The sequence below is a fragment of the Mustela putorius genome, unplaced genomic scaffold (genome assembly GCF_011764305.1).
Source record: "Mustela putorius furo isolate JIRA1106 unplaced genomic scaffold, ASM1176430v1.1 tig00003858_pilon_pilon_pilon, whole genome shotgun sequence".
In the NCBI taxonomy this organism is placed as follows: domain Eukaryota; kingdom Metazoa; phylum Chordata; class Mammalia; order Carnivora; family Mustelidae; genus Mustela; species Mustela putorius.
In genome coordinates this window covers 9,775,501-9,802,952 of record NW_025422010.1, presented here as the reverse complement: position 1 = coordinate 9,802,952, position 27,452 = coordinate 9,775,501, and the positions used below count along the sequence as shown (strand labels likewise).

General features: G+C 45.6%; 1 protein-coding gene across 10 annotated transcripts in view; it reads left to right on the top strand.

Moving 5' to 3' along the window:
• Positions 1–27,452, top strand: part of PTPRM (protein tyrosine phosphatase receptor type M) — a 776,839-nt gene that overhangs the window by 732,520 nt on the left and 16,867 nt on the right. For all 10 annotated transcript variants that reach the window (XM_045065755.1, XM_045065757.1, XM_045065756.1 and 7 more), the window contains 7 exons: positions 12,936–13,052; positions 17,768–17,922; positions 18,184–18,319; positions 20,314–20,463; positions 21,167–21,340; positions 22,765–22,896; positions 26,395–26,520. In XM_045065755.1, the coding sequence (XP_044921690.1) occupies positions 12,936–13,052; positions 17,768–17,922; positions 18,184–18,319; positions 20,314–20,463; positions 21,167–21,340; positions 22,765–22,896; positions 26,395–26,520 (990 nt within the window). The remainder of the gene's footprint in view (positions 1–12,935; positions 13,053–17,767; positions 17,923–18,183; positions 18,320–20,313; positions 20,464–21,166; positions 21,341–22,764; positions 22,897–26,394; positions 26,521–27,452) is intronic.

Here is a 27,452-nt window from a genome sequence, read left to right as displayed (position 1 = left end):
CTCACGGACTAAACCAACCGGGTCTCACTGCCCGGCCTTAGTTTACGCATCCTCAAAATGAAGGGACGTGGGCCCAATGAGCTCTAAAATTCCGTGTTTGTATGAAGAATATTTGTATGTTTATTGTTTATGTTCTGGCGCCGAGATCTGTTTGAAAAACAGATGCGTCTACAGCTGAGCTCTGTTTTAATGCCCGTGGCCTTGGGACCTGCCTGGCACTCACTGTGTCCGCTCCGAACACCCACAGCGGGAGGAAAGTACGGAGTCTGGATTTTTCAAAAGGGAAGGATTCAGGGAAAAAGACTAGAGCGTCGCCTCCTCAGGAGAGAGCTGTCTGCTCCTATTTCTTCTGCACTATGATACACGAATTTTGTAGATCTAGAGAGGAATATTGCAGTGTGATTAAGTACCGAGGGGACAGATTCTGTTGGTGTTCTATCTATATTTCATTTATACAGACCGTAGAAGATGCTCAGTCTATAATTCATAAATTTTCTTTTCAAAATGATCTAATCGGGCTACGGCCAATTATTATTTTTGAGAGAGGGTATTCTTTGCAAAAAGTCTCAGAATTGCCTATCACAATCCCCTGGTTTATCAAGGGACACAATCGAGCAATCTTATTTCTGATCAGTGGTACCACCTCTGTCCCCTGTGTGCAGCAGGAAAGGGGCTTGGTGTGGGGGCGGGGGGAGTGACCCCTCCAGAGAACTCTTGCAAGCATTTAATAAAGATATCTTCACACACCCCACCATGGCCTGTGCAGCTGCAAGAGTCACTTTTACATCCGGAAGACTGTCTCCTGGTGCGTAGAAATAATTATTTTGCTCCCCCCAAGTCCGTTAGAGAAGCAGCGTGTTACTTAATGTCCATCAATCCAGTCTGGGTAGCAAATCTATGTAATTGAAAGGTAAACTGGTATAAAGGACCTGGGGAAACGGGCACGATTGTCAAACCAGCTCATTCCACTAGGAAACACTTCATTGACTACTAAATTGGGGGACGATGTTGAAAAACGTGAGATGAAAGGAAAACAAATACTATCAGAACGAAGCGAGGAGAAAACCACAGAACTTTGTTCTCCAGTCTTACTGAAGGCTTAGATTACGAAGCACTGCCTTTTAAGGCTTAAAGTCATGAGGTTTCTTATGTAAAATTTGATACCTACAAAGCTGACCCTAATTTCTGGAAAATTTATTCTGGATAGTGTTCCTATAAATTTGTGTTTGTGTGAGAGAGTGTGTGTGTATGTGTGTGTGTGTGTCCATACCTGCATTTTTTGAAAGAAGAGCTACTCCCTTCCCTCACATTTGCTGACATGGGTAACTAGACTAGACTCCTCTTTCACAATTTTAACAAGAAGGTTCTTCCAGATATACTCACCACACACACACACACACACACACACACACACTCCCTTGCTCACACATCCTTCCCTCAGTTTCAGAAATGCTCTCTGCCTTGTTGGGAACAGCCAACTCTCTTTGTTCCAAGCCCAGACCCTTGTGTCTTTCTTCTGGATTCTGTATGCATTGTCACCGTGAATTAATGAACTTCCCATGGGGAGGACAGAATCAGTCTTCTATCTGCCTCACACACCTGTTTCCCTGCCGTTGTCTGCACAGAAACCTTAACCCCTCAGAGTCTTTGTTCGTCTCTCCTGTGCTTCCTCTGTTGCACGTGCAACTCCTTACCGTGCGGGTATCGGGTGACCTCTTCACCTGCTAGAGGGGAGGGCCAGGAAGATAGAAGAGAGGATCCCTGCCTTGGAGCCATTAACAATCCAGTATTAGAGGCATGACACACAGTGTATGCCAGAAGGGGCAAAACACCCTTGGGTACCATTTTGCTCTCCCCCCTGCAAGAAGACAGGCCCCTTTGAGCAAAGACCAGTTTATCTCCCTATGAATCCCGAAGGGCTGGACACATAGAAGTGTTAAAAATTAGTAAGTGTTTTTTGAAGAAGAAGAAGAGGGAATATATAAGCTAGTGCAGAATAACTTATTTGATACAAGGGCAATCTCTGTTTGCTGCCCCCCTTCCCTTGCTGTCTTCCATGTTGGGAGAATAGGCTGAAATCCAGAGTCACCCATTTTTGTACAAGGTCATTGTGGGTATGAATAGGGTTCACTGCAGTTCTGGTGGCTATGACAGAAATAAATCTACATTTAGCCTACCTAATTAACCCTTTTGTATTCATTCTCAGCAGTTCAGCCTAGCCCATTATGTCCCTTTAAAAAAAAAACAAACTATTTTTTTTTTTTTTTTTTTTTTTTACCTAATGGACGATGAGTTGTCAGGTCAGCTTTGGGTCCAATTCTTCACCTGCTAGGAGTCATCTGACACTTTCCTATCAGCTATCTCTGATCCTCCCATCATGCCGGGTATTGTGGATCAAAGCAGATTTGCAGGTCTGAATAGCACGTTTCTCTGGGCACACGCCATCCTGGCTCCCTGGGTAACTACGAGCGCCACGCGGGTCAGCTCTGTGGCATGCTCCGGCAGACCCCATGGAGATGATGGTCTGGGCATGCTGGTATTCCGGGTCACCGCCTCGAGCCCTGTCACTTGCTGTGTTGCCACAACCGACTGGCCCTGGAAAACCTCACACTCGTCTGTGTCTGGTCTTCCTGAAGAGTGCCTCCTTTCCTGGCCTGGCCTTGGACCCTCTCTCATCTCACCCTGTTCCCATGAACTTGATTGCCCATTATCTAGGTGGTCACCTGCCTTCGTGTATATAGGGGGTGGGGTTGGCCTGCGTGAGCAGCAGATGTCCAGGGCACCAGGGACCAGGGCTTCCTAGCCTGAGAGTTTTCTAGCACAGCCCCAGTCATGTGGGTACCTGTGTGGGCAGGAGACAGTTTCTTGGCAGGATAATTGGACACAATTTTGGATGATCTCAAGGCTGCAGTAGCCCTCCACCTTTGTTCTGCTCACATGAGCCCCTGAAAATTGCTTTTTTTCCCCCCACTTTGCACACTGCAGTTATATCCTATTCTTTGGTAATTTTTTTTGAAGCCCACAGTAAATGATGTCCCATCTTGAATGCAAATTTTTCCCCCTTCTTTGCTTTGTGGATCTGCTAACTTCATCTTCTGAGGCCTTGCTTTTCCTTGCCCTAAAGACTTGGGGATATCTGGCTGAAGAAATATGCAAGCAAATGCGGGGCACCTTCCGGAGAAGAGGGTCAAATCATGCAGTGAGGGGTTTGCTGACTGTACTCAGCTTCTCTCTTTTGGGGTTTACCTCTCTTCACTTCAGACTGTCTCCTTTGAGATAGAAATGGAAACCTGACCCCTTACAACTCTCAGTGGACAGAGAATTTTTATTCTAGAAAAGCAGGGTACATTCATCATCTCACCAAAGATAGATTCCTTTATGGATTCTTGTCATAGCGTAGAGAAGCCAAAATCAGGAGTGGGTCTGTGGGAGTTTCCATCCATTCAACTGGTTGAATCACATATTGCCCCTACTCAGGGTCACTTCTATGACTCTCAGTCAGGCATTAGGTAGGTCACCTATCTATGTGCCTAAATTCTTCAAATTCTCTTGCTCTGTTTAGCAATTCCTTTGATAACCTAAGGAGGAGGACAGAGGAAGAGTCCAGTGAAGCCAGTGACTCATGTACATTCCTTTTTGGTGCTTCCTTAACCCCTGGAATCATTGACCTGCCCAAAGAGATTCATTGGAACAGGACTATCTCACAGGAATTTAGCCTAGATCTGTGTTTCTGAAATTAAAGCTGATTGTCTTCCCAATCCTGGCATCGACCATAGAGTGTGAGCTGTTGTAATCAATAAAGCACGAGGTGAGCTACACTTCTGAACCACAGGGGTGCTAGCCCAATGGTAAGGGGGCACAGTGACAACTACCACTGAGGGCTAGTGGCAATTTCTCATATGCCAGCCAATGTGGTGGGTCTTTAGGCCCTCAGCGTGGCTCTGCAGGGTAAGCATTATGCTATCCTCACCTTCCAGCCAAGAAACTGAAGACTTCAGACATTACAAAACTGGTCCAAGGTTATGCAACTAGCAACGGTCAGCTCACAGTTAGAATTCTAGAACCATACTCTTGACCTCTGTGCTCTATGGCTTCCCAAAACACCTCATTCTAGAGTCATGTATTCAGGATAATTCTCAAACTTGGGATAATCTGAACAGTCATATGACCTACTCTCCTCATCTGCCGTTAAGGAAACTGAGAAGCAGAATCTTTCTGTGACTTTCACAAGGTCATATGGCTGGATCATCATTCAGGTAGAATTAGCCCCATGCTCTCCTATATGCCAACCAGGCTCTTTCCATTACACCATGCCATGTCATCACCAAATGTGATTGTCTACAGAGGTTACCTTTTTTATGGGTGGTCCTTAAAAATAAATTTTGTGACTCTGCCTAGAAAAATTGTGTGTGTGTGTGTGTGTGTGTGTGTGTTTGTGTTGGGTAGTCATGTTTTCAAGAACATTTCTGGTCTATAAATAAGCCAGAGAGGTCATATCCTGGCAGCCTAAAAGAGGCAGGAGGCCAAGTCCCTGAGCTCACCTCTAGGAACTAAGGTATATCCGTTATGGTAATCACCCCATCTGGCTTCTGCAGGCAGTTGGCTACTACTGTCTACTCTGCCGCAGATGACAGAGATGCCTGACTCATGAACCTGGGCAGTCACCTGCCCTTAGATCCCCCAAGCCCAGCTGACTCATGTCTGCAACCCCACATCCAGCTTGCCTCTGTCCTTAGCCGCCCATCCCAGCAGGGCAGCTGGCTCGGCCTCAGAGAGCCCCAGGATGGTTCCAGGGATGGCAGGCTCTCTCACAAAGGGACTAGTCCTGCAGAAATTCATTTCCTGCATTCTCCGCCTTTTCTCCAACACCCACCTATTCCCAACACCATTTCTGCTGTTTTACATAGCACCGAGGTTCAGCCAAGACAGTGTCTGAAGGAGATGGAGCATTTGAAACAGGGACTGTTCCTACTGCGGTTCCCCCCACCCCTGCCACCCCAACAGAGGCTCAGGACCACGCAGGCTTTCTAGAGAAACCCCTGCCAACTTTCTCCATTTAGAATGCCTTCCCTGCCCCAGCCATCCATGGAAACTGCACTTCGTCTTTCTGATCTCATCTGTAATGTGGACTCCCTTGCACAGCTTTGAATCTCTTCCTTTAGAAGTCATATTCTTTCCTCTGACTTCCAATAGCTGTTTCCATTTTGTTAATTTTAGCAAACATTTACTTGTGCCAAGTATATTCTATCTAAGAGCTTTAGGAACAAGAATCTAGTGAATCTTCACAAAACGTTGTTATTATCCCCATTGTACAGATGGGAAAACGGAACCACAGAGAGCTTAGATAACATGTGCAAGGTCACACGGCTGAGAAATGAGGCCAGGCTTTGAACCCAAACCATGTGGCTCCGGGTAACGTGCTCCCGACTACTAACCTTGCCTTTCATTCTGCCCTGAGTTTGATTTGTTGTTTACATGCCTGTCTCTTCACGAGCTTTAGAACCATAGCTCATTCCCCTCTGTACTCCAGCAATGGCTGTCGTGATGGGTTCCCAGCTGTCTGAATGACTGGCAGGACCGCCTTGATACTGCTCCCCTCAGCCCAGACATGGGCATGGCCACACTGAAGTCACAACGTGGAACCCTTCAGTTTCCCAGTCTGCTTCTTCATCTCTCCCAGCTTTGGATTGTGTGTTTATAAAGAAGAGATAATACTGTGACCCCCCACAAAATGAGTGTGAGTTGGCATGCAATCCCAGACCCTGTCTAGGACTTGGGATGATTGTAACCTCCATGTGGTCTACTCAGAACAGTCTCAGGACTTGGGTAAAGTCAACGGATTTAAAACTTTACAAACCTGAAAACTCCTGCATACATCTAAATTGTGACCCCAGTGAGAGGAAATACAGATCCTTTTTCTCAAAGATCTGCCAGATTTCACTCCAAGAAATGTCTCCTTGGGAGATATATAAATACAAATACAGAGATAGACTTAGGAAAAATACAGATACAGATATAATGTTATCATTGCTTAAAAGATTCCCGAAACTCCTCTTTCAGAAGGATCTTTAGACTATGAGACACACTTCCTATTGTCCTCCGTGTTGGAAAATCTCCCTCCTGTGGCGGAAGGACTTACCTTTGGGGAATGGCTACAAGGCAAAGCCAAACCGACTGAATAAGGTGGGAATGAGCCATCTGAATATATGTGTTCCTTGGAAGAGCTGATGCTTTCAGATAGAGTTGGGGAGGACTCTTTTCATCCATATGAACTAGAGAGGAGTGTAACAAGACAGATTCTTCAGTTGGTCTGTAAGATGACCCTCACAATGCCACAAGGGCCATACTAGTCCACCCATTTCTTTGCAGTTGATGAAAGAAATGCTGTGGATATGGGTGTGACCTTGTGCGTTATTATAAGAATTATATGTAACATTCATTAATGGGCATGGTTGGAAAACCAGATAGAAACCCAGGAGCTTTGAGGGAGCGGGGGTGTTCAACCAAAGCTTACAGTAAATCCCCCCTTTTACAGAAAGGGGGATTTACTCAGGCTATGGAATTCTTTTCCCAAATTCAGACTATCCAGACTTCCAGAAGTTCAGGATTTAGTGCCAGTTTCAAAATTATCTTCAAAAATGCTGCTCAAAGGAGGCCCCAGGGCCAAAGGAAGCAGGTCTGGAACTAAGAACTAGGAAACCTCTTAAAAGTCAGGTACTTTAGACAAAGCCTTGATGTACATCATGTCGGGTAATCTTTCCAAACTCCCTATGAAATCAGTGCTGTCATCCCATATTATGTAGAAGTAAACTGAGGCTCAGAGAGCGTAAGTCACTGGCTGCAACACCACAAAATAGCAGGAGAAAAGCAAATGCTTGTCGGTATGATTCCAAGCAATCTGTATTTGGGGGATATTTAAATGAATGAATGATTTTATTGTGAGAGCACTGTAAAAAATTTTTTTTGATTATAATAAATCTGCTCCCTTGGAAACTTGGCTGGCAACTGCTCTTGGCTGGGGATCTTTTTGGTAACTGCTTCTAGCAGTGTTCTAGCTCTTGCTATCCCAGATCTCTATCAAAGCTGTACTTGGCTGACCCTGCACGCAGCTATTAATAGGACTGTGGTCACTATCTCTTTGGATGATGGCTCTTGCTGAAAAACCTCTTGACAAATCAAAACTCTTAACAGTGACTTTTTCTTTTCTACCCCTTTACAATTGTGTTTATTGGATCACACTATGGTGCCCCTAGTTCAACGAGCTAACATTGAGTTCCTTAAGCTTTCTTAATTATGAGTTTCTTAGCAAAGTGAGTCTTAGGACCCATATACAGTCCCCATAAATAGACCTTCCCGGTCTGCCCCAGGTTCCTTCCTGCCAGCTGCTAGAGTTGGTGATACAGAAAACCCCAGGAGAAACACAGCAGGTCGCGATCCTGGATAAAAATGAGCAATGATTTCAGAGTGTGCTTTTGTTCTTCCCACTCACCCCCAGTACCCATCATACCCTCTCTCGCTCCTAAAAAGGCAGGGTGGCTAAAATCATTTGCAAAGCTTCCCACTTGGGCCCGGATCCCGAAGCCAGACCTGGCTGAAGAATGTATAATCCACCTCGAGTTCCCTCCTCCCAGAGAGCCTTGGACCTGGGACCGGCGCTTGGGTCTGCAGCCTCTCCCTCACACCCATCCAGCTCACTACCTGGAGCAAGTCACTTGCCCTCCCTAGGCCTGCCTTTCTTCCGCTTCTTCAATTTAGGACGCAAGAAATGGAAGGAATGAAGAGGCTAGGACGGAGGCCGGCCGTGGCCCACGCCGGCTCTTTATCTCCGGCCAATCGCTTGCCCTCTCTGAGCCTCTATGTGCAGCCACAGTTGGAAGAACACAGTGATTCCAAGTGCCGAAACTCAGACACGAAAGCCTTCTGTGCAGCAGTTGCAATGATCTTGAAAATGAGTGTCAACCAGCTGTCTCTGGGATTCCTCCCAGCTCTGTTGGAGAGGGGTCTCTTCTCTGCACACCATTTCCTAAATTCTGGTGAGAGTTCATCACACCCTCCAGTGGAAGAACGGATGGCTCCCAGATCCTCCCCATCCCCAGAAAGTGGTTTGCAGGAAAGAAGAGTAAAGGGGTCACTGGAGTTTCTGTTTGTTTTCTTTTCCCTTCGGAAACCATGCACACCTGTCAAAGCTTTTCCTTCTTCCTTCTCCGGAGAACCCCCTTCACCTCTCCAGGCCCTTTGTGGACTTCTTGCCCTTGAACAACTCTGTGGTCACCTGTAGTCCAGATCACACACAGTCATTACTTAATCATAAAAAGAAAAGAAGGAATATCCATATTTTTTTAATGAAACATCACTGGAGCAAATGCTGTCATTGCAGGTTATCACTTACTACAGCGGTCCGCATCCCTCTGTAGTCACCCGCATGAGAGGGCCAGGCTGTGCAGTCGGCTTGCGTTGTGCGAATCCTTACAACTCAGAGTGTGGGCCACAGGCCAGCGGCATCACCTGGGAGCTTGTCTGAAATGCAAATTCCAGGGCCCCACACGGAATCAGAAACTGGGGTGCAGCCCTGCTTGTTTTAACAAGCCCTCCAGGGGATTCTGATGCCTGCTGAAGTTTGAGAACCTGCTTGAGAGATGCCAGGATGCCCTGATGGTGATGGTAATGCGCTGTCAGCCTCAGGTGCATAAAACTCCCAGGGGTCTTCTGCCTTCATTGCACTTGGGATCAACTGCCTGGTTAAAAATGACCAAACTCGAACAATTTTTTTTTTTTTTTAGGCAGCTAAAAATCCTGAAATTACTGTTTTCTCTACTGTTTCATGTTTGTGAATTTTAAAGCCAACAAAGCCCCCCTCCCCGCCGCCAACTTGAAGGCAGGGATTTCCTCGTGCACCCCTGTAGCTCTCCCCGGGGGGGCACAGGCAGCCACACCCCGTGGCTGGGGTCCAATCGATAACCCACTGGAACCAGCGCCGCCGCTAGGGCACCCAGGTAATTAGACGAGCTCTGATCAGAGCCTTGCTTTCTGGGGTGGAAACTGTTGCGGTAGATAATTGGGATGCATGGGAGGCACGGCCTGTCCTAGAAGCTGTGCGGGTAGCACCAGGCTGCAGAAGGCAGCCAAGCCTGGCCAGCGATCAGAGGAAAGAAGCATCTGGTTCTGGGTTCCCGGGCTCCAACAGGTGCCCCCAAACCACCTGTCTTAACATCTCCGTATGCAGACCCTAGAGGCCGGGAGGTGACTCAGGCCCCAGGTTCCCCAGGCACAGAAAGTCTGCCTCTAGAAAAGTATACATTCTTCTTACTTTTTTTTTTTTTAAAAGCAAAATAATAACTTGACACCAGTCCAAGCAGTTAAAAAGAAACTAAAAGGAACCCAATTTAGAAAGGTTTTTAGTGGGCTAAAAACAGATGTGGCGAGCCATTTTAGGATATTCCGGGAGATGAGATGGAGAGGGCGGGCTTCGAATGGCTCATCGGCCTCTTCTGGGCCTGCCCAGCCAGGTGCCTCTGCATAGAAGAAGGCTCTGCCCGTAAACACATTCTGGAAGGAAGCAGCCCCGAGGCTTCATTTCTGCTAATCACTGCTCTGCTCCCGTGATGCTCTGGCCCCCCCCCATTTGGAGCGCTCCAGGGGGCCAGCATCTCTCCTCCTTATTCATGTGCTTCTCTTGAAGGTTGGAGGGTGTGGCACAGGCACCACAGGGGTGCGGCTGCAGTTAGAGGCCCTAGGCGACACCCCCTTGAGCTGCCCCCCCACCCCCTCACCAGGGACCCGGCCTCCACCACTTTCTGCCGTCCAGCACCTGGGGGCGCCTGGCTGCATCTGGCTGGTGGAGCTGCTGCGGGGCGCACAGGGGAACTGGGGGAAGGGCAGAGCCGGCCACTGAGGGCCCATCAGGGTCACGGTGCCTGTGGAACCCTAGCTCTCCCAAGCGAATAGGAAGAACCATCCCAAAGAGAATTGCTAAGCCATCGATACATTGCAGGGGCTTCTGGTGTCCCTGACTCCAAGGCACCAAAGCCCCTCACACCCATATTTGTTGCAAATTTGGGATGGGGCGGGTAAGGAGTCTTAAATAGAAAGTGACCGTGCTATATGTCCTACATTGATTGCATTCTAATAAGTTATCTTTATTAGATACGATGTGCCCCGTATGGAACAGGATGCAGGTGCCAGCGTGTGTTTTGTACTCTTGTAATTTTCTGAGAAATACATAGGTTTTTGAATTGTATATTCACTCCATTGAAAACTGCTTAATTTTAGACATGCACATACATACTCCCTTTGTACCCATCCACTAGCATCTGCTTGCATAACTGGAATCACTAAAAGGTAAAGGCAAGTCTCCAAAATTAGAAGGGACTCCAGTATGTACCATGTAAGCATCTTTGTTAATTAGCATTGTAAAAGTAATTAGGCATTCTATAAGTGAAATTAGGGGCACTATCAAGTTAGACATCATCACAAATATGCAGGATCTGTCCAGACTCACATTATGTCTAGGAAGGGAACCAGAAAAATTATCCTTCTTATTATGAAGTATTTCAAATGCAGCAAAGGTAGCCATAATGTAAATCTTTGAAATATTATATTTAAGCCATAATACTTATAAATATTTATACTTTATAAAGTCACAGATAATGTTCCCATGAGGAAAAAAGAAAGACTCCCAAAGAAGACTAAAAATTTAATGAGGACAGGAACTATCTTTGTCTTATGCTCCATTGTGTTCCCAGCCCCTAACGTGTCTGGCTTACATCTTGCCGAGTAAAGCTAATAAGGCTTCCGTAGAACTGCACTGAATCAGCTGCCAAAACATTTCTTGAGGAAGCAGCTAAGATAATGACCAGCCACGTACCACCCTGGAAACATCAGTGTACCAAGGGGTTTGGCATTCTGGAAAAGGTCATCTCAGCCCATACTTCTATTTGTAAATGCTCCCAGTCTGGGATTGCCCTTCCTATGCCGACCCTATGATTTTCTCCATGAGATCAATTCTGTATGGATCTGTTGCATGTGTAGTGTGTACAGGACACACTGGTAGATGTTGCAGAGATAAGCAATACAACCCCTTTCGTGTGTGGACAGGTAAGAAGAAGGATCCGACAGGTGTAAGAAGCGGGTCCTACTTACGGAACAGGCATGTGTTATCAGAGAATCAAGGAGAGAGAGAGAGGGAGGGAGAGCTCATCTATGGAGGAAAGACTTTGAAGGGATGTGGTCTTTGAGATGTATTTTGAAGAATGGATAAAATCTTCAGCTGGGGAGGTACAAGTGGGAGGAGAACAGTCCAAGCAGAAGGAAGGGCATGAGTAGAGTTTGGATGTGGGCAAACCACTTGTCTTTAAACATAAAATATATGTGGAGAAGAAGATAGTAGTAAAAGATAGAGCAAAAGTGTTAGTTGTGGACAAATAACTACATGCTGAGCCAAATTTAATTTCTATTTAATTTCACAGGTAGTAGCTGGAAATAGAAGCTTGTTAAGCAGGGCAAGTGAATGCCACCGGGATTACACTTGGGAAGGGTTCTTCTGGGTTAGTTCGGGGACAGTGCCCACACAGGAAATACCAGAGCCTGAACTGAGATTGTGACAGAGGGAATAAAAAGTTGGAAAACATATTGGAGAGATCATTGAAAAATACTCCTAGACTTGGCAATTGGTTTCGGAGAAGGAATCGTCAATTTCTGTGCCTGTGTAACTGCAGAAATCATGGTGTCATTGACGTAGGGAGTCGGACAAGGCCAGGTGATGGGGGATCAAGGATTCTCTTTCAGTTGTGTTGTCTTTGGGGGTACTGGAAGGATCTCCACAGGAAATACCCACAGAACAAAGCAGAAATTGAATTCAGCACTTGGAGAACCAGGGCCAGAGCAGAGATACAGAAGTCATCCATCTACAGAGGAACAGCAACGGGAGTGGATAGAACTGTCAGGAATGCAGGACTGAAGAGCAGAGGTTGAGGACAGAGCCCCAGGGACCACCACCTTGGCCTGGCCCGACCTCCTCCTGCTCTACCCCCCTTCAGGGAAGGTCTGGAAGAGCTATAGGAGCGGAAAAAAAAAAAAAGCAATTTTCCAGGAGGGGTCAAGTCTGACAGATTTCTTCACCTGAAAAATCTTTCAATGAGAGGCTCTGGTAATATGGAAAGACTGCTCATATTTTCCCAAGTTTTGTATATAGAATTTACTCAGATTAAACTGAATGTGTAATTTTAACTCAGGAAAACCACATAGTGACTTCCTTCTTCAGAAAAGAATCTCTAATCTGGACTGTCGGCTCTGATTTCCTGCTCACGCCTCCTCGAAAATGTTCAGGCAACTTCTAACCTAGGAGGATTTTAAATTCAGAGAAGCTAAAATGTTGTGAACTACCTTTTATTGTTTATTTTTCCAGGCCCTTCCCTGAATAAACAGGAAATGAATGGTCAGAGTTAACTGGGATATTTGCTGTAGAAATACAGCTTGTTAACTTTAGACGATTTTCTTAAGCTTTACTATTCTCAGAACTCAAATTTTGTTTTCTTCTGGGGTGAGAAAAGAAACACAAGTGATCTAAAAATTAACCTCCTTCTTTCTTTTTTTTTTTTAAGATTTTATTTATTTATTTGACAGACAGAGATCACAAGTAGGCAGAGAGGCAGGCAGAGAGAGAGGAGGAAGCAGGCTCCCTGTGAGCAGAGAACCTGATGCGGGGCTCGATTCCAGGACCCTGGGATCATGACCTGAGCCGAAGGCAGAGGCTTTAACCCACTGAGCCACCCAGGCGCCCCTAACCTCCTTCTTAAATGTGCAGTTTAACTTTTGCTTTTGTGTGCAAAAATTTTCTCCTGTAAATCTCACTGTGACCCATCATTTGGGGAGCTCCCAAAGAGAAAACAAAACAATGAAACACCCTAAACCCTTCATTTCCTTTCTGTTTTCCAAAGGTCAAATGCTGCAAATACTGGCCCGATGACACAGAGATATACAAAGACATTAAAGTCACCCTCATAGAAACAGAACTACTGGCAGAATACGTGATAAGAACATTCGCAGTCGAAAAGGTAAGTTTCGCACGACTTTGAAATGCTACAGTCCAGTGTTGGTGAGACGAGCCTCATTAACTTCCCTGGGATAATTTCTGTGGGGTCGCACCTGGATGCAGGTAGGCTCTAACTAGTGATGCCTCCGCCTTGCATCTTACCTCCGGTTCTAGAATAGCTCCGCTCCATCTTTGAAGCGAGTCATGCCCATTTCATAGGAATCTCTGTGTGGCTACTAAATCAAAAGAAAAGGCCGATCTGTCTCTCTCCCTTTTCTGTTGAACCTGGTTGACATTGTTCGGCCCATCTCTCTTCCTTTGTTCAAAGTTTGATAAATGTCCTTCATGTCCTATGTCCGTATGGGTTTCTCAGTGGTGAGTTCGTATCAGTGCTGAGACACAGGTCCTAACCCCTCCTGGAATCCCTCTTCCCCCTTGAGGCTCTTCAGGCCCGTTGGAATTTGCAGGGGGCTGGGACTTACCTGGAAACCGAAGTAGACACGGGACGCGCTTGCATGAACCAGTCCTTTCATTCATCCTCACTCTCATACTGGTTTTAGCCTATGTACCTGCTGGTGTTGGGTCGTGAATGCTGTGCTGTGGCTCGACTCTGCCTCATCCCATGTGCATGGATGGGGCCTCTTCTCTGGGAAGCACTGTAGGGCATAACAGGGAATTTCCTTATTCCCCCTCTTTCTGCTGACATAGGGAGGGGCCGGAGGTGAAGCAAACTGCAGTCCATCCAGAGAAGTGGCACAGGTAGGCCGTGGGGAGAAACACGCTGCCTTCCGATTCTCACCTTGCCTTGGATGAAGGGGATACACAGTTTTGTGTCGGAGGTCCACAGACTTTTCCACCAAGAGCTGATTCCCCATAGCGGAGTCCTGCACCAGACATAACAATTTTGTGGCAAATGGGTTCTGCGAAAGCTTGCACTCAGTCAGTAACAGCAGGTCACCTCGGAGGACCCCGGGCTGGCAGTGCACTGCTGGGCAGTTGGCTCTTGGCCTTCCTCTCTCATTTTCCTCACATCCAAATGCACCTTTTGGACTAACAAGCCGAGTTTTGGAAAATCAAGGAGATGGCAGCCACTGCTTTTTGGCTAATTTACCCTGATGTTTTGAACTACCTATCTGGTTTTCAATTCCATATTTGTCATAGAATCACAAGGCTGAAAAGACTTTAGTTTATTTTAATCTGTTTCTCATACTATTTAGCATTTTTTTTCCATTAGCCTGTCTTTTTTAATAAGTAGGCAAGAGGCTTGGAGACTTCAAAGAATGTGGAGTTCTGGTTGACTCAATTCTTCAAGTTCTGAACCTCACACTTTGATGTCTTTTTTTTTTCTTCTTAGGCAGGATTGGAGAAAAACATGTGGAGGATTTTTGTATAGCTCTTGGCAAGAGCACTCATGAATAAGTGCATTAAAACAGATAGTGATAAAAGACCCTCAATATTTTTTTTTTTTAGGAAAAAAAAATCATCCAAAGCCATCACTTAAACATGGAGTTCTTTGAACAATAGTCAGCTCTCTAATAAGCTGAAAACGCATCTCCGTTGCTAAAGGAAGGGTTTATTTGTTTCTTTGCTCTTTTTTTAACCTCTTATTGTACTCTCCTACATTCCCAGCTGCACAGAAATGTTTCTGAAATACTCAGTTATTTTAGTCGTCAGACAACAGCAAAGAGCCGGTGGAGGGAAGGGAAGAATGAGGAGCTTATTAAGGATTTGGGGGAAATCAAAATGACATGTTAGTGATTTTCTAACTGGGCAATTGGAATCTTCAAGGACCACAAATCATTAGCACTTCCGTGGATCACTTCTGGTAGGTTTTAAACTTTCTCATTCGAGGAGAAAGGGAAAAACACAGAACAGTCAAGTATATACTTTGAGAGGCCTGCCCTTCTGGTTCTGTTTGGAGAGGATGTCCCTCCAAAGGGACCCAAGGTAAAAAATGGATTTGGTCTCGTCTCTGCGAAACACGCAGACATGTTGCAATTTGAAACTGCTGAGCTCTCCTTTGGCATGGGACTGTCTTCTTTTCTTTCTCCCCCAAACGTTGACTCAAAGCTAGATAGATTTTAAATAACAAAGTTGCCATCATGTCTGGAAGAAGACAGAGCTCCATGGGAGGTCTCCATGGGTGTAGGCTGCCCCGTGAATCGATCCCTGACTATCCTGGCAGAAAGGAAGCTGACAATAGCTACCAAAATCTCTTTTCCCAGGAGGTGCCAGAGAAGAGGCAGTGGGAATGTGGGCCTGCCTTTCAAAGGCAGAACATGTAGTTGATGATTGATTCATTCCACAGATGTTGGATGTTGGAGTTAAGTGCTGTCATGCCTTGGTTTCTTCCTTCCGATTGTATTTCCATGGAAAATGAAGGAAATATCACCTGCTTATGTGGCATTAATACCTGCTCTAGTGAAAAGGAAATTAAAAATATAATTGATATCAAGTTGGGATATTTGGACTGTAATCAGTGATCGCATCAATGATTTTTTTTCCCCAAAATATATTACAGAACAGTAAAAGGAGAAATTGCTGCATTGATGAGCAGGAAGGAAAGTTGGCTCAGAAGCCATTGCCTTTGCTACTCTTGTCAATAGTGAATATTTTAGAGGGTGCAGGCTTATTTTAGGAAAACGTTTTCTGCATGCCAGAAACTGACATTTACCTTGCTCAGAAAATGAGTCTTAAGAGAGATCAGTGGGGGGCCATCTCCTGATGGCTGGAGTTCCGGATTTGGAGGATGCTGGAGATAAAATCTAGCACAGCTAGGAAGTGAAGATCTCAAAAAATAAACAAATGCCCTTTGGTCCTCTTGGGAATAAATAAATATTTATGACAGGCTTTCCCGCTTCATGGAACCACCCCTGCCCCAGTCATAGGTAAAGGTCAAGGGAGCTCTCTAGGGGGTTGGAGGGTGATACAGGCTCAACCATTTGTCTTCTGGTGGAGACTTTGGGCCTGGCCAAAGTGTTACCATGGTTTAAGTAATAAGAGATGTGGACTCCTAACCACTGAGTAAAATTTCTCTGGAGTCCCAGAGCATAGTTAGTAGACAACAGTGTGGATTACCATTTCTGAATCCCTGATGGCTTAATTCCTTAATACTTAAACTCCATTAAAGATTAGCATGATTTTCAAAAAGAAATTAAGCTTCAGAATTTATGGGTTATTAAACTAAGACATAGTAACACCTTGATAGCACACAAGTCTTATCTTAAAATCTGTAATTATTTGCAGGGCGCCTGGGTGGCTCAGATGGTTAAGTGTCTGCCTTTGGCTCAGGTCATGATCCCAGGGTTCTGGGATCAAGCTCCTGCATCAGGCTCTCTGCTCAGTGGGGAGCCTGCTTCTCCCGCCAACCCTCCTTCAGCTTGCCTCTCTCTCTAGGTCAAATAAATAAATAAAATCTTTAAAAAAAACACACACATACACACACACACAACTAATTATTGCATCTTTTAGTCTTTCTCGACACATTAAATATTCTGAATTTCTTTTAAAAAAATCTGCATTTCTTCTTTGCTTAACTAAGTATATGTGAACAATGGCCAATAGCGAATGTGACAGGGTTCGTGGGTATTTAATATTAAGATAGAATAAAACCAGACTCAGGGCCCAACACAGAGATGGTATTCAGTAAGCGGTCACTAAATAAGAGAAAGGAAAAAGCCAAATTTGATCCCAGGTTTACAAATCCCTCCTTGATTTTGGAAGTAATGTTTTCTCCAAAACAGATTTCTGTTTTACAACACAGACTTAATACATAGGTTCACAGAAAAAAACTGATGGATATAAATAAACTTTATTCTTTTCAAAACGAGAGTAAATTAAAAAAAAAAAAAAAAGCCCTTCAAGTCTTTTTCCTTCAGTTCAGGAGGGAGGCAGCCCTTCCTCTTCAACTTGCTGATCTAACAGAATTCCAGGGAAATCACTCTTGATATCCATGGTAGACATTTGCTGCCCTGACTCTTTGCCACAAGCCCACCATTTTGGCAACTTGAAGACAGGAAACACTATCTCATAGCTCTGTGTCCGCAGCATCTAGAGTCATGTTTGCAGCATTGCCTTCACTCCGGTGGTTGGTGATTGGCTGAATGGAGTTAATGTTTATCCATATTAGAAAGAGAAGCCCAACAAACTTGAGGCACAAATGAAAATTCCTTCTCTGGCCTCTCTAGTTGGAAAGCGGTCCTCATTCATTCTTCCAGGGACATTCTCTGTGCACGCACAGCGTATGCTCTGCTCGAATGCCTGGTGTGAGAAGGTACCAGAATACAGAAGAGCTCAACCAGGTTCCTCCTGCATTTCAGAGGCTGGTCGCGAACCTACAAATACCCTTGAATTCCTTCAGGTCCCTCTTCTGTGCCTCTCTATCTCTGTGGACTTGCACTTCACACCACAGGCTCTAAGTGACATACAAACTGTTAGAGCCTACTTTGGAGAAAGGAATTTCGAGGAATCAGAGATGCACTCGTTTGCTACAGTTGCACCTGTAAATTAGCATTTTCCCTCAAACGTTCCCCCCACCTTGCACCCCCATTACCAGCTTCCCACCTGGAATAAGGCTTCCCAAGTGTATGTTAAATCTAAGAACAACCTTCTCCCAGCAAAGCCAAGCTTCCTAGCCTTAGGCTTACTGACTGTTTCAGTGTACTTGACCTTCTCATAGTTGCTCATCATTTATTTTGCTTTGTTCTCTTCCTTGCCCTGCTCACCGATCGATGGCAGAGAGGTGTTCATGAAATCCGGGAGATCAGACAGTTTCACTTCACTGGTTGGCCGGATCACGGGGTCCCCTATCATGCCACAGGGCTGCTGGGGTTCGTCCGGCAGGTCAAATCCAAGAGCCCGCCCAACGCAGGCCCGCTGGTGGTGCACTGCAGGTAAGTGGAGCACCCAGAGCCTCTCAAAAGGAGCTCTGTAGGACATGGAGGGTACGGGGCTCTTTTGGAGCGATGACAGTATTTTGGAACGCAATAGAGGTGATGGTTGCACCACATTGTGAAGGTGCTGAATGGCACTGAATGACACGCTTCAGAATGGTTCATGTTATGGGATCGGACTCTCACCATAGCAAGGATGTAAAAGAAGCAGAAGCACAGGGGTCCTTTTTCCTCAGCTGACAGAGCCCTCTTTTCACCCAGTGCCGGCGCAGGGAGGACCGGCTGTTTCATCGTGATTGATATCATGTTGGACATGGCAGAAAGGGAAGGCGTGGTTGACATCTACAACTGCGTGCGGGAGCTGCGGTCTCGGAGGGTGAACATGGTGCAGACAGAGGTAGTCCTGCTCCCCGCCCAGCCTCGGGCTTGGTCCCCCGCGCCCTCCACGCCCCACCTCCCAGAGCCACATGGGGAAGAAACACTGACAATTCTCTCTTCAAAACTCCCCAGAAGAAAAAGTGATAAACGTGGCAATCTCTCTCTCCTTCTTCCTCCCTCCCCCACTTCTTTCTCTTCTCCTTTCATAAACAAAAAAAGGCCAGGAGTCTCCTAGGTCACAGAATCTGCAGCCAGGAACCTAAATTTACCCATGCTTTTGTACCAAGGGCCCCTGTAGAGTCTCTATGTTAAGCTTTCAGGGATTTGGTGCTATTTTCTTTTCTTTTCTTTTCTTTTTTTTTAAGTTTAAACTAGCTAGTAACTTACCAGAGCAAGACGACTCCTAAGAATAGCGAGGTGTTTGCCAAGTGGCTTAAGGCTAATCTCTGTACACTTGGTTCTTTTCCTACTGTCCCTACAAATTCTGCCCAGTGGCTTGGCATCATGGGAATTTGCTCGTTTTGTAGAAATAGCCCGTACTGACTAGTACTTCTATAGATCAGAATTCAAAGTGTTTCAGGAATTTAAGTGTTTGAGAAAAAAATAAAATTACATCCTGCCCCCCCAAAATTCATATTTTTACTTAATATTTGCTTGTTTTAAGTAGGCATTATATCCACCACCTAGGAAAAATGATTCATAAAACAGAATGAAGGGATGCCTGTGTGGCTTAATCCATTAAGCAGCTACTTTCGGCTCAGGTTATGACCTCAGGGTCCTGGGATCAAGCCCCCCTGGGGTCAGGTTCTCTGCTCAGTGGGGACTCTGCTTCTCCCTCTCCCTCTGCCCGTCCCCCCCACTCATGCTCCCACACATGTGTGCTCTCTCAAATAAATAAATAAAATCTTTTTTAAAAAAAAAAAAGAAAGCAGATTACAGACTAAAGAATCTTTCCCATTTAGATTTTGCATTAAAGTTTACAAAAGCCACTGGTTTCAAGTTTATAAAAACCAAATTCCATTTTCAAATAACTTAAATAAAAATAGCAGGAACTCTAAACACTTCCATCATCTTTTCTCTAGAGTAGGGATTCTTTGCTTTAAAGATGATAATGATAGTAATGTATTTTTTAATGTATTTTACAACCGATCAAATGTTGTCACATCCCCTTTCCTGCTTGCTCTGTTTCTAAGGACTAGACTCCTTTTGAGAATTAAGAGTCCTCATAATTTATATAAATTAAAGTAAAAAGTAATTAGACTCCTTTTGCATCCCATATAATTAAAGATCAATAATAAATATGGTAAAACTTTATTGATTAATTGTAAAAGTCTGCACCAGTTCAGGAGAGGGCCCTTTTGTTTTTGTAAGCCGTGGACTAGTGCCCACAGGCAAGAGCTCTTCCCTGGACCCATAAGGACTGTGGTAACTGTCACATTGATGCTTCAAAAGAAGTAGTTTTAAGTGCTTGGAACTATTTATTTTCATAGTGATGTCAAGTTTCCCTGGACGTTCTTTGCACTGTTGATTTGGTTAGCAAATACCTCTTTGCAGGAGAGACAGGAGATTCTGCTCCTCTCCTCACCTGAGTCCCAAACTCGTGGGCGCAGAATGACAGAGGTATAAGCCACAGCTACTGTAGCATGACAGAGCTTGCCCTGGGATTTGTCAGCATCCGCGTGGCTTTCATCAGTCTGTTTCATGCTTCTGCGCTGAGCCCGGGTGTCCCTTCCTCCTGTTGCGCTCTGCGTGTAACCAGTTAGGATACCTGCCAGCTCGCGCTGCACGCGTAACCAGTTAGGGTACATGCCAGCCATCCCACGTGGGCTTCAGCGGGATCCCCCCCTCACCACGGTCAAGTCCTCCTACGTGGTTTCACTGTGGCGGGAGTGGATTGTCCCTGACGGACCACTATCCCGTTCTCATGTCTTTACAAGGGGCTGTCTGCCCTTCCCTAGTTCTCGCAACCCACCTGGTTTCTCTGTTACTAACTCATGCCCTCTGCTTCTCCAGGAACAGTATGTGTTTATCCATGATGCCATCCTGGAAGCCTGTCTTTGTGGAGACACCTCGGTCCCTGCTTCCCAAGTTCGGTCTCTGTATTATGACATGAACAAACTGGATCCGCAGACTAACTCCAGCCAGATTAAAGAGGAGTTCCGGGTAAGTGGTGCGAAAGGGAGAGGCAGCTGGCTGAGACTTTGCTCCTTCAGAAGTCTCTCGAAGTCAGCCCTGGAACCCCTGAGTCCATACAGAGCTTATCAGCCTCGGCATTACTGACATTTTGGGCCGGCTGCTTCTTGGCTGTGGGTATGATCCTGTAGGATATTTAATGGCACCCTGGCTTCTACTCACTGGGTGCTGGGAGACCTCCACCACACCAGTAGCGACAACCAAAACTCTGTGCGGACATGGTTAGGGGGCCCTGGGAGCAAAGGGACCTGGTTGAGAGCCACTGGTCTAGCAGAGCCATAAACCCCTTTGCAGGCAGCTGGACAGTGCAACGTGGGTGCAGCCAGACCCAGCAAGGGGCACTCACCCTATTCGGTGGGCGGTCTAAGTGTACCTGGCTCTAAGTTACACCCTATCCAACCTCTTCCTCCCAAGCACCCAGACAGAATTGCAGCCCTCCTCAGACCGGATGACATGTGATCCAATCCTCCAGATCCCTGAGGGCCCTTGCATGTGATGGGCGCTGTCTGTGGACAAAATCCAGGGGAGAGGAAAGGGCACTGCATGGGGGGGGGGGCTGAGTGTGTGGGGGCGGGGGACAGGGAGCCCCCTTCAGGCGGTGGCTGAGGACACTCAGATCTGCCCAAGTGCGAAGGTGAGACGGTTACCCCTGTGGTCGCATGCTGTTGCACAGACCCTGAACATGGTGACGCCCACGCTGCGCGTGGAAGACTGCAGCATTGCGCTGCTGCCACGGAACCATGAGAAGAACCGCTGCATGGACATCCTGCCCCCAGACCGCTGCCTGCCCTTCCTCATCACTATCGACGGGGAGAGTAGCAACTACATCAACGCCGCGCTCATGGACGTAAGCCCGGGGGCCCTGCCCCCACCTTGCCCCAAAGGAAATAGGGAGCCCTTCCTCTTCCCTCCCCTGTTTGTTGGTTTTCTTTTTTCTTTTTTTCAAAGATTTTATTTATTTATTTGACAGACAGAGATCATAAGTAGGCAGAGAGCCAGGCAGAGAGAGAGGGGGAAGCAGGCTCCCTGCTGAGCAGAGAGCCCAAATGTGGGGCTCCATCCAGGACCCTGGGATCATGCATGACTCCAGCTGAAGGCAGAGGCTTTAACCCACTGAGCCACCCAGGCTCCCCTTGTTGGTTTTCTTAAGCACAAACCATCTTCCACGCAAAGCGCGTACCAGATGCCACGGACGTTTCTGCGTCAGGGCGGATGATCTCGGGCTCTCGAAGGCCACCAGTCGGGAGGTATTGATAAATGAAACATGTCCCAGGGACTCTCTGAGCACTTAAATTTTTAACCCGCGGGCCGGAGAGCGAGAGACAGCTATTAAGTCCCTAAGGCAGTGAAGTGGTATAATATGGTTCGCAGCATTATTTTCATTCCCTGTCCTCCTAATTTAGGCAGTAATTAACACAGGGGGGAAAAATGGTCTGTCAGGACAGATAGCACACAACTCATTACTTCCTGTCAGTCTGTTTACTTCTAACTGAATGAACATTTGCTGTTCGATTGATGGGAAAAGTAAATGGATATTTTCAGGGCTAATACAGAAACTCAAATTCTGTTGGTGTGGTATCAGTAAAAAGGTACTTAAATTTACTTGAAGCTCTCCAGAGATGTAAAAAGCTTGTATATCCTTCTGTGGCCGGAATGAGTAACACCGTCACCCCTATAAATGACCCTCAAACAAATTTTAGGAAAGACAGAAGTATTTTCATCGTACCTACTTTGTAAAATTACATTTTCTCGGGACACCTGGGTGGCTCAGTGGGTTAAAGTCTCTGCCTTCGGCTCAGGTCATGATCTCGGGGTCCTGGGATCAAGCCCCATATCGGGCTCTCTGCTCAGCAGGGAGCCTGCTTCCTCTCTCTCTCTCTGCCTACTTGTGATCTCTGTCTATCAAATAAATAAATAAAATCTTTTTAAAGAAATTACGTTTTCTCCATTAAAATGCTTACTCACAGGGCTGATATTGCCTTTCTAGCAGATACATCAAAAAATTTCTAAGGGCTACTTATTAAGTTTTTCTGGTGTCAAAGTGAGAATACTTTATCATTACTATTCTGCAGATCATACTTTATCATTACTATTCCGCAGATCAGTATATATTTAGTCTGTTTGGGTGTGGACAGGGATGCTGTGATTCATCTGTTGTTAAATGTGCCCAGAATTCTGTGTCACAAATTTCCACATGCACAAGATAACCAAAGCTTCCTCCCCTTCTGTGTTCCTGGGTAATATCTGGTCCTTTCTTGTTTGTGTTTGCAGAGTTATAAACAGCCTTCAGCTTTCATAGTGACGCAGCATCCTTTGCCAAACACAGTGAAAGACTTCTGGAGACTGGTCCTGGATTATCACTGCACGTCTGTGGTCATGCTCAATGATGTGGACCCTGCTCAGGTGAGACTCCTGCCCACGGTCAGCTCTGGGTTTGTTCTGTTTGCACATCGAGACACGCAGGTCCCCGTGCCGGGTCCTGAACGCCAGGTGACAGGTGGGAGGCAGAGCTGAAAATGCAAATGTGAAAATCAGATGGAATTAGGGATGGGAGCAAAAGTAATCTGAAACCAAAATGACAGATTGAGATCATAGATAGTGGAAGTGACAAGCAGGACAGGTTCAGAAATTGGCTGCTCCCAAAGGTTGGAAATACAGACTAGAGGGAGATACAGGGTAATGGGTGGAGTCAGAGCTGTGGGATGAGGCACCAAACAGAGCCCGCAAACCAGGGAGCTCTGAAGAAAGTGCAGCAGCACCGAGTGCAGCCCCTCGCCCATCCAGGAGAAGCCACGTCCTTCTGGGGAATGGCTCGCTGGAGCCTGCAGGTGGAGAAGGTCATGCTGGGGTGACACTGGAGACCAGCAAGTGATTTTAAGGGACAACAATTACTTTTGTCAACTCTTTGGTAAAGATAGCATAAAGGAATAAAACCGGGACTTGAACACAAAAGCGCAGGATGATCAATGGGGCTTTCCCCTAGCTGCTGTCCTTATACATAAAAAGAGAAAGAATAGGGCTGTGATGGCTCGATACTAGTGATGGGGTTAGAAACATTCCCCTAAAGGGACTTGTCGGCAGGCATTGGCACAGTGGCCCTATAGGTGAATTTATTGCATTCGGGGACGGGTACACTGGTCTTGTACTTAACTGCCATGACAGAGGGCATTGTGGGAAAGATAGGCTTCTCATGTTTTAAGAATAAACTTGTTCTGAAACTGAATTAATTCTCTATCTGTATAGAGACAAGTTTAAAAAAGAAAAAAAGGCGGGGGGTGTGGGGGTCTGAAGTGTTTCAACATCCAGCCTGGACAAGGTTTTTCCTTCCTAAAATCCATTTTATTGTCATCAGTGTGCCATAAATTCCGTGGGCATTCACTTCAGTTCTATCATGTTTTTAATTATGTTTGAGGCCCTACATGATATTGTTAAGGCTCTAGCCTGAAATCTAGTGAATGAAATAATAATGATAATCCTTGTCCTCATCTAGTCCTTTTTGCTTAAGAAGCTTAAATATTTTAGAAGTCTTCCACACTGATCCCCTCCGAAAGAGATTGTAGCCATTTTTAAAGACAAGCAGACACCACAGTTCAGGGAACTTCAAAGGCCCGACTCAAAATAGCACTAGGGATCCTGATTTTCTAACTCACAATGCCATGGGTTAAATTTCACTAATTCAAGAGTCTTCAGCCAAAGACCATTAAAGGACAAGTGACTGTTCCCTCTTCAGAATCATTTCCTTTCCCCAAATGTGAATCCTGGAACGTAGTAACACACTGCCTTTTTCATATCAGTGCATCAGACATTAGTGACTTCCACATGTTCTTTTTTTTTAAATTTTTTAAATTAACATATAATGTATTATTAGCCCCAGGGGTACAGGTCTGTGAATCGCCAGATTTACACACTTCACAGCACTCACCATAGCACATACCCTCCCCAATGTCCATAACCCCACCACCCTCTCCCTCACCTACCCCACCCCCAGCAACTCTCAGTTTGTTTTGTGAGATTAAGAGCCTCTTATGTTTTGTCTCCCTCCTGATCTCATCTTGTTTCATTTTCCACATGTTCTTTTTGAACGATGGTATTGGAATTCTAAAGCCGCATTCTAAACGTGAACTGTCTGGATTCAAACCAAACCTTGGCCGACCCTGGTCGGAGAGACAAAGAGTCCAGTTCCAGTCGGCAGACAGAGCTGATTTTCAGAGTGAGAGAAAGAGGCTCCTGGGACACAGTCATTTAGAGAACACTAAACTGAGCATTTGAACTTGACGTCTCTGCAGTTGTACAAGAATAGCACTCAACTATTTTAAGTATTTATAGGTCCGGTTCATGGACGTGTTATGCACCATTTAAGCCATTTTCTACACGGTTTACTTGGGCTGAGTGCAGAATGTCGTGTGCCAAGAATCACGTGCTGCCCTGGGCCATTCATATTTCTCTGGTGCAAGTGACGAGCTTTAATCAGGGCTTGAACTGAGAGAACAAGCAGGAAGCACAGCTAGCTCATTCTGGAGAAAAATGGGCAGAATGGTTCAAATGTGCATGGTAGGACTTTTATTACCATCTCAACTTCCCGTCATAACACCTGTTAATTTTAACAGCGGGCACGCTTGGGTGTGAAGAGAAAATAAACATCAGCATGCTGTTATTTGACAAGGCAGTCTTAGAACTTGTCCCCAGGAAGTGCTGGTGTGGAAGGGAAATTTTTATGGAAGCATTATTTTAAAATAAATAAATGTAATTTTTAAAAATTCTATAGACTTAGCTATTCTGGCCTCCTTCTTGATCATAAAGTTCAAACCTTCAACTTCTTTGTTATAGAGATTGCTGTTTCAGTGACCTACTGTTAGCTGAAAACTATCTTGCAATCTTGGGTATAAATCAACCTTTGTAACCTTTAGCAACAAAGTTTTAAATACTTCGGAAAATAAAGTCATCCAAAAAAGGAAATTCAACGAGCAATTCTCTTTCCATGGTACATCATTCTGCTTAAACTGAGATAGATTTTTCATCTGCTCTTGTCCCAATAGAACCCAGTTATAAGATAATGAGGTAATTCCCTCTTGGCTCCCCACAAGCCATTTGTCCCTTGGGTAAATCAGAAAGATAAAAATTAAACTCTGTTCCTGAATACCAAGTCCCAAAAGAAGTTTAATTTCAGACTTTAAAGGCCTATTAGTATCTCAGGGCTTCAGAAAAAGGAAACGTCCTGGGGGTTCTTCCCACCTATTTGCAAGTTGAGTATTTCTGTGCGTTGGTAACAAACAAAGGCCACCTCTTTCAAAAGCCACCCTTCCCAGCATCCCTCCTTCTCCTAAGTTGGACATCATGTTCACACAAAGTTCTGGTGACCCAGTCTCACCAGTGGGGGATTTGGACCAGATCATGAAAGTGCAAACTAACACGGTTATCAGTGTCTTGTCAGTGAATGGCCCAATTCCCAAAAGTGATTACAGATTACAAGGCAAGCCCGCATGAGGGAGGTTGGAGACCTGGGTGTCAGTAGGAACGTGCGCCATCTCAGCTGTCTTGGCTCCTGTGATAGGATCCAGTGGTATCTCCCCACGGCCAGGTAAAGGCATGCAGAAGAGACCTTACAATGGGCAGTCTTGAACAGCATCCCCATGGCCTCCTTGGAAAACAGGATGGCTCAGGACTTAAAGATGCTATCTGAGAAAATGAAGAAAAAAGTAATAGAGGGACAGGTGAAGCTGAGGAATCAGCCAACAAGGAAGCCCTGAAGCCTACTTGCTAGGAGAAAGAGAGAGAGAAAAGAAAGTGAAGCCAATAGAGGAAGTATTGAGGCCTACTGAATGTCAATAGTGACCACATCCAAACTGTTAGGAGTCAGTTTATTCCTATAATTAACCTCACGTTTCTGTGTTTTGAATTCAGTTGTGTCCGCAGTACTGGCCAGAGAATGGAGTTCACAGACATGGCCCCATCCAAGTGGAATTTGTTTCTGCTGACTTAGAAGAAGACATCATCAGCAGGATATTCCGTATTTATAATGCAGCCAGAGTAAGACTCACAGCTAACCTCACTTATGTTCTGCTTTCATTATTTTCTCATTCGCTGAACAGCTAGGGTGCCCACTCTGTGTCAGTCACCGGTTAGGATTTTGGAATACATTCTAGGTATTTGTGAACAAAACAAAGCTCCCCGACCTTATGGAGCTTACATTCTTATGGGAGAAAACAGACAATAAGTAACAGATATAATCGATATTATAATAGACATAGTATGTTAGAAGCAGTAAATGCTATAGTGAAAAAAGTGGGGAAATAGAAAGCACTAAGGCCATGAAAAGGAGGGAGAAGAAGTCCCTGTCTTAACTAGATGTCCATATGAGCAAAGACCCAACTGAAGTGAGGGAGCAGCCACATGGCTGTCTGTGGAGATAGCTTTGCAAGCAGAAGCAAGGTCCGTGCAAAGGCCCTGAGGTAGGGCCTCCTCTGGTAAGGTCCACAAACAATGACAAGGCTGATGTGGATAGAGCACAGTAAGCGAAGATGAGAGTAGCTAATAGAGTTGTCCTCCTAGAGGGAAAGTGGCCAAGGGTGGGGGTTCTAGGGGACAGAGACCATGTAGGATGTCCAGGCCACTGCCAGGACTGGGGCTTTTGCTGTAAAGGAAATGAGAAGCCAGTACAGGGTTGAGTAGAGAAGAATCACATGATTAAAAAGGAGGACTCTACCTTCCAGGTTGAGAACAGATCAGTCAGGAGGCCCTTCTAATAATCCAAATGAGAAGTGACCACAGGAGGATGAAGTGGCAGCAGGTGGAGGTACATGAGGCAGAGAGATGCTGTTATATTCTGGCAGAGCCAGCAGGGTTTGAGAATAGGCTGGATCCCAGGCAGTAGGGGGTGGGTCTCAAGATTTAGGTCTTGAGAAATGGACCAATGGAATTGATGTTACCCGAGTTGGGGAAGGCTGCGGGTATGAGGGGAC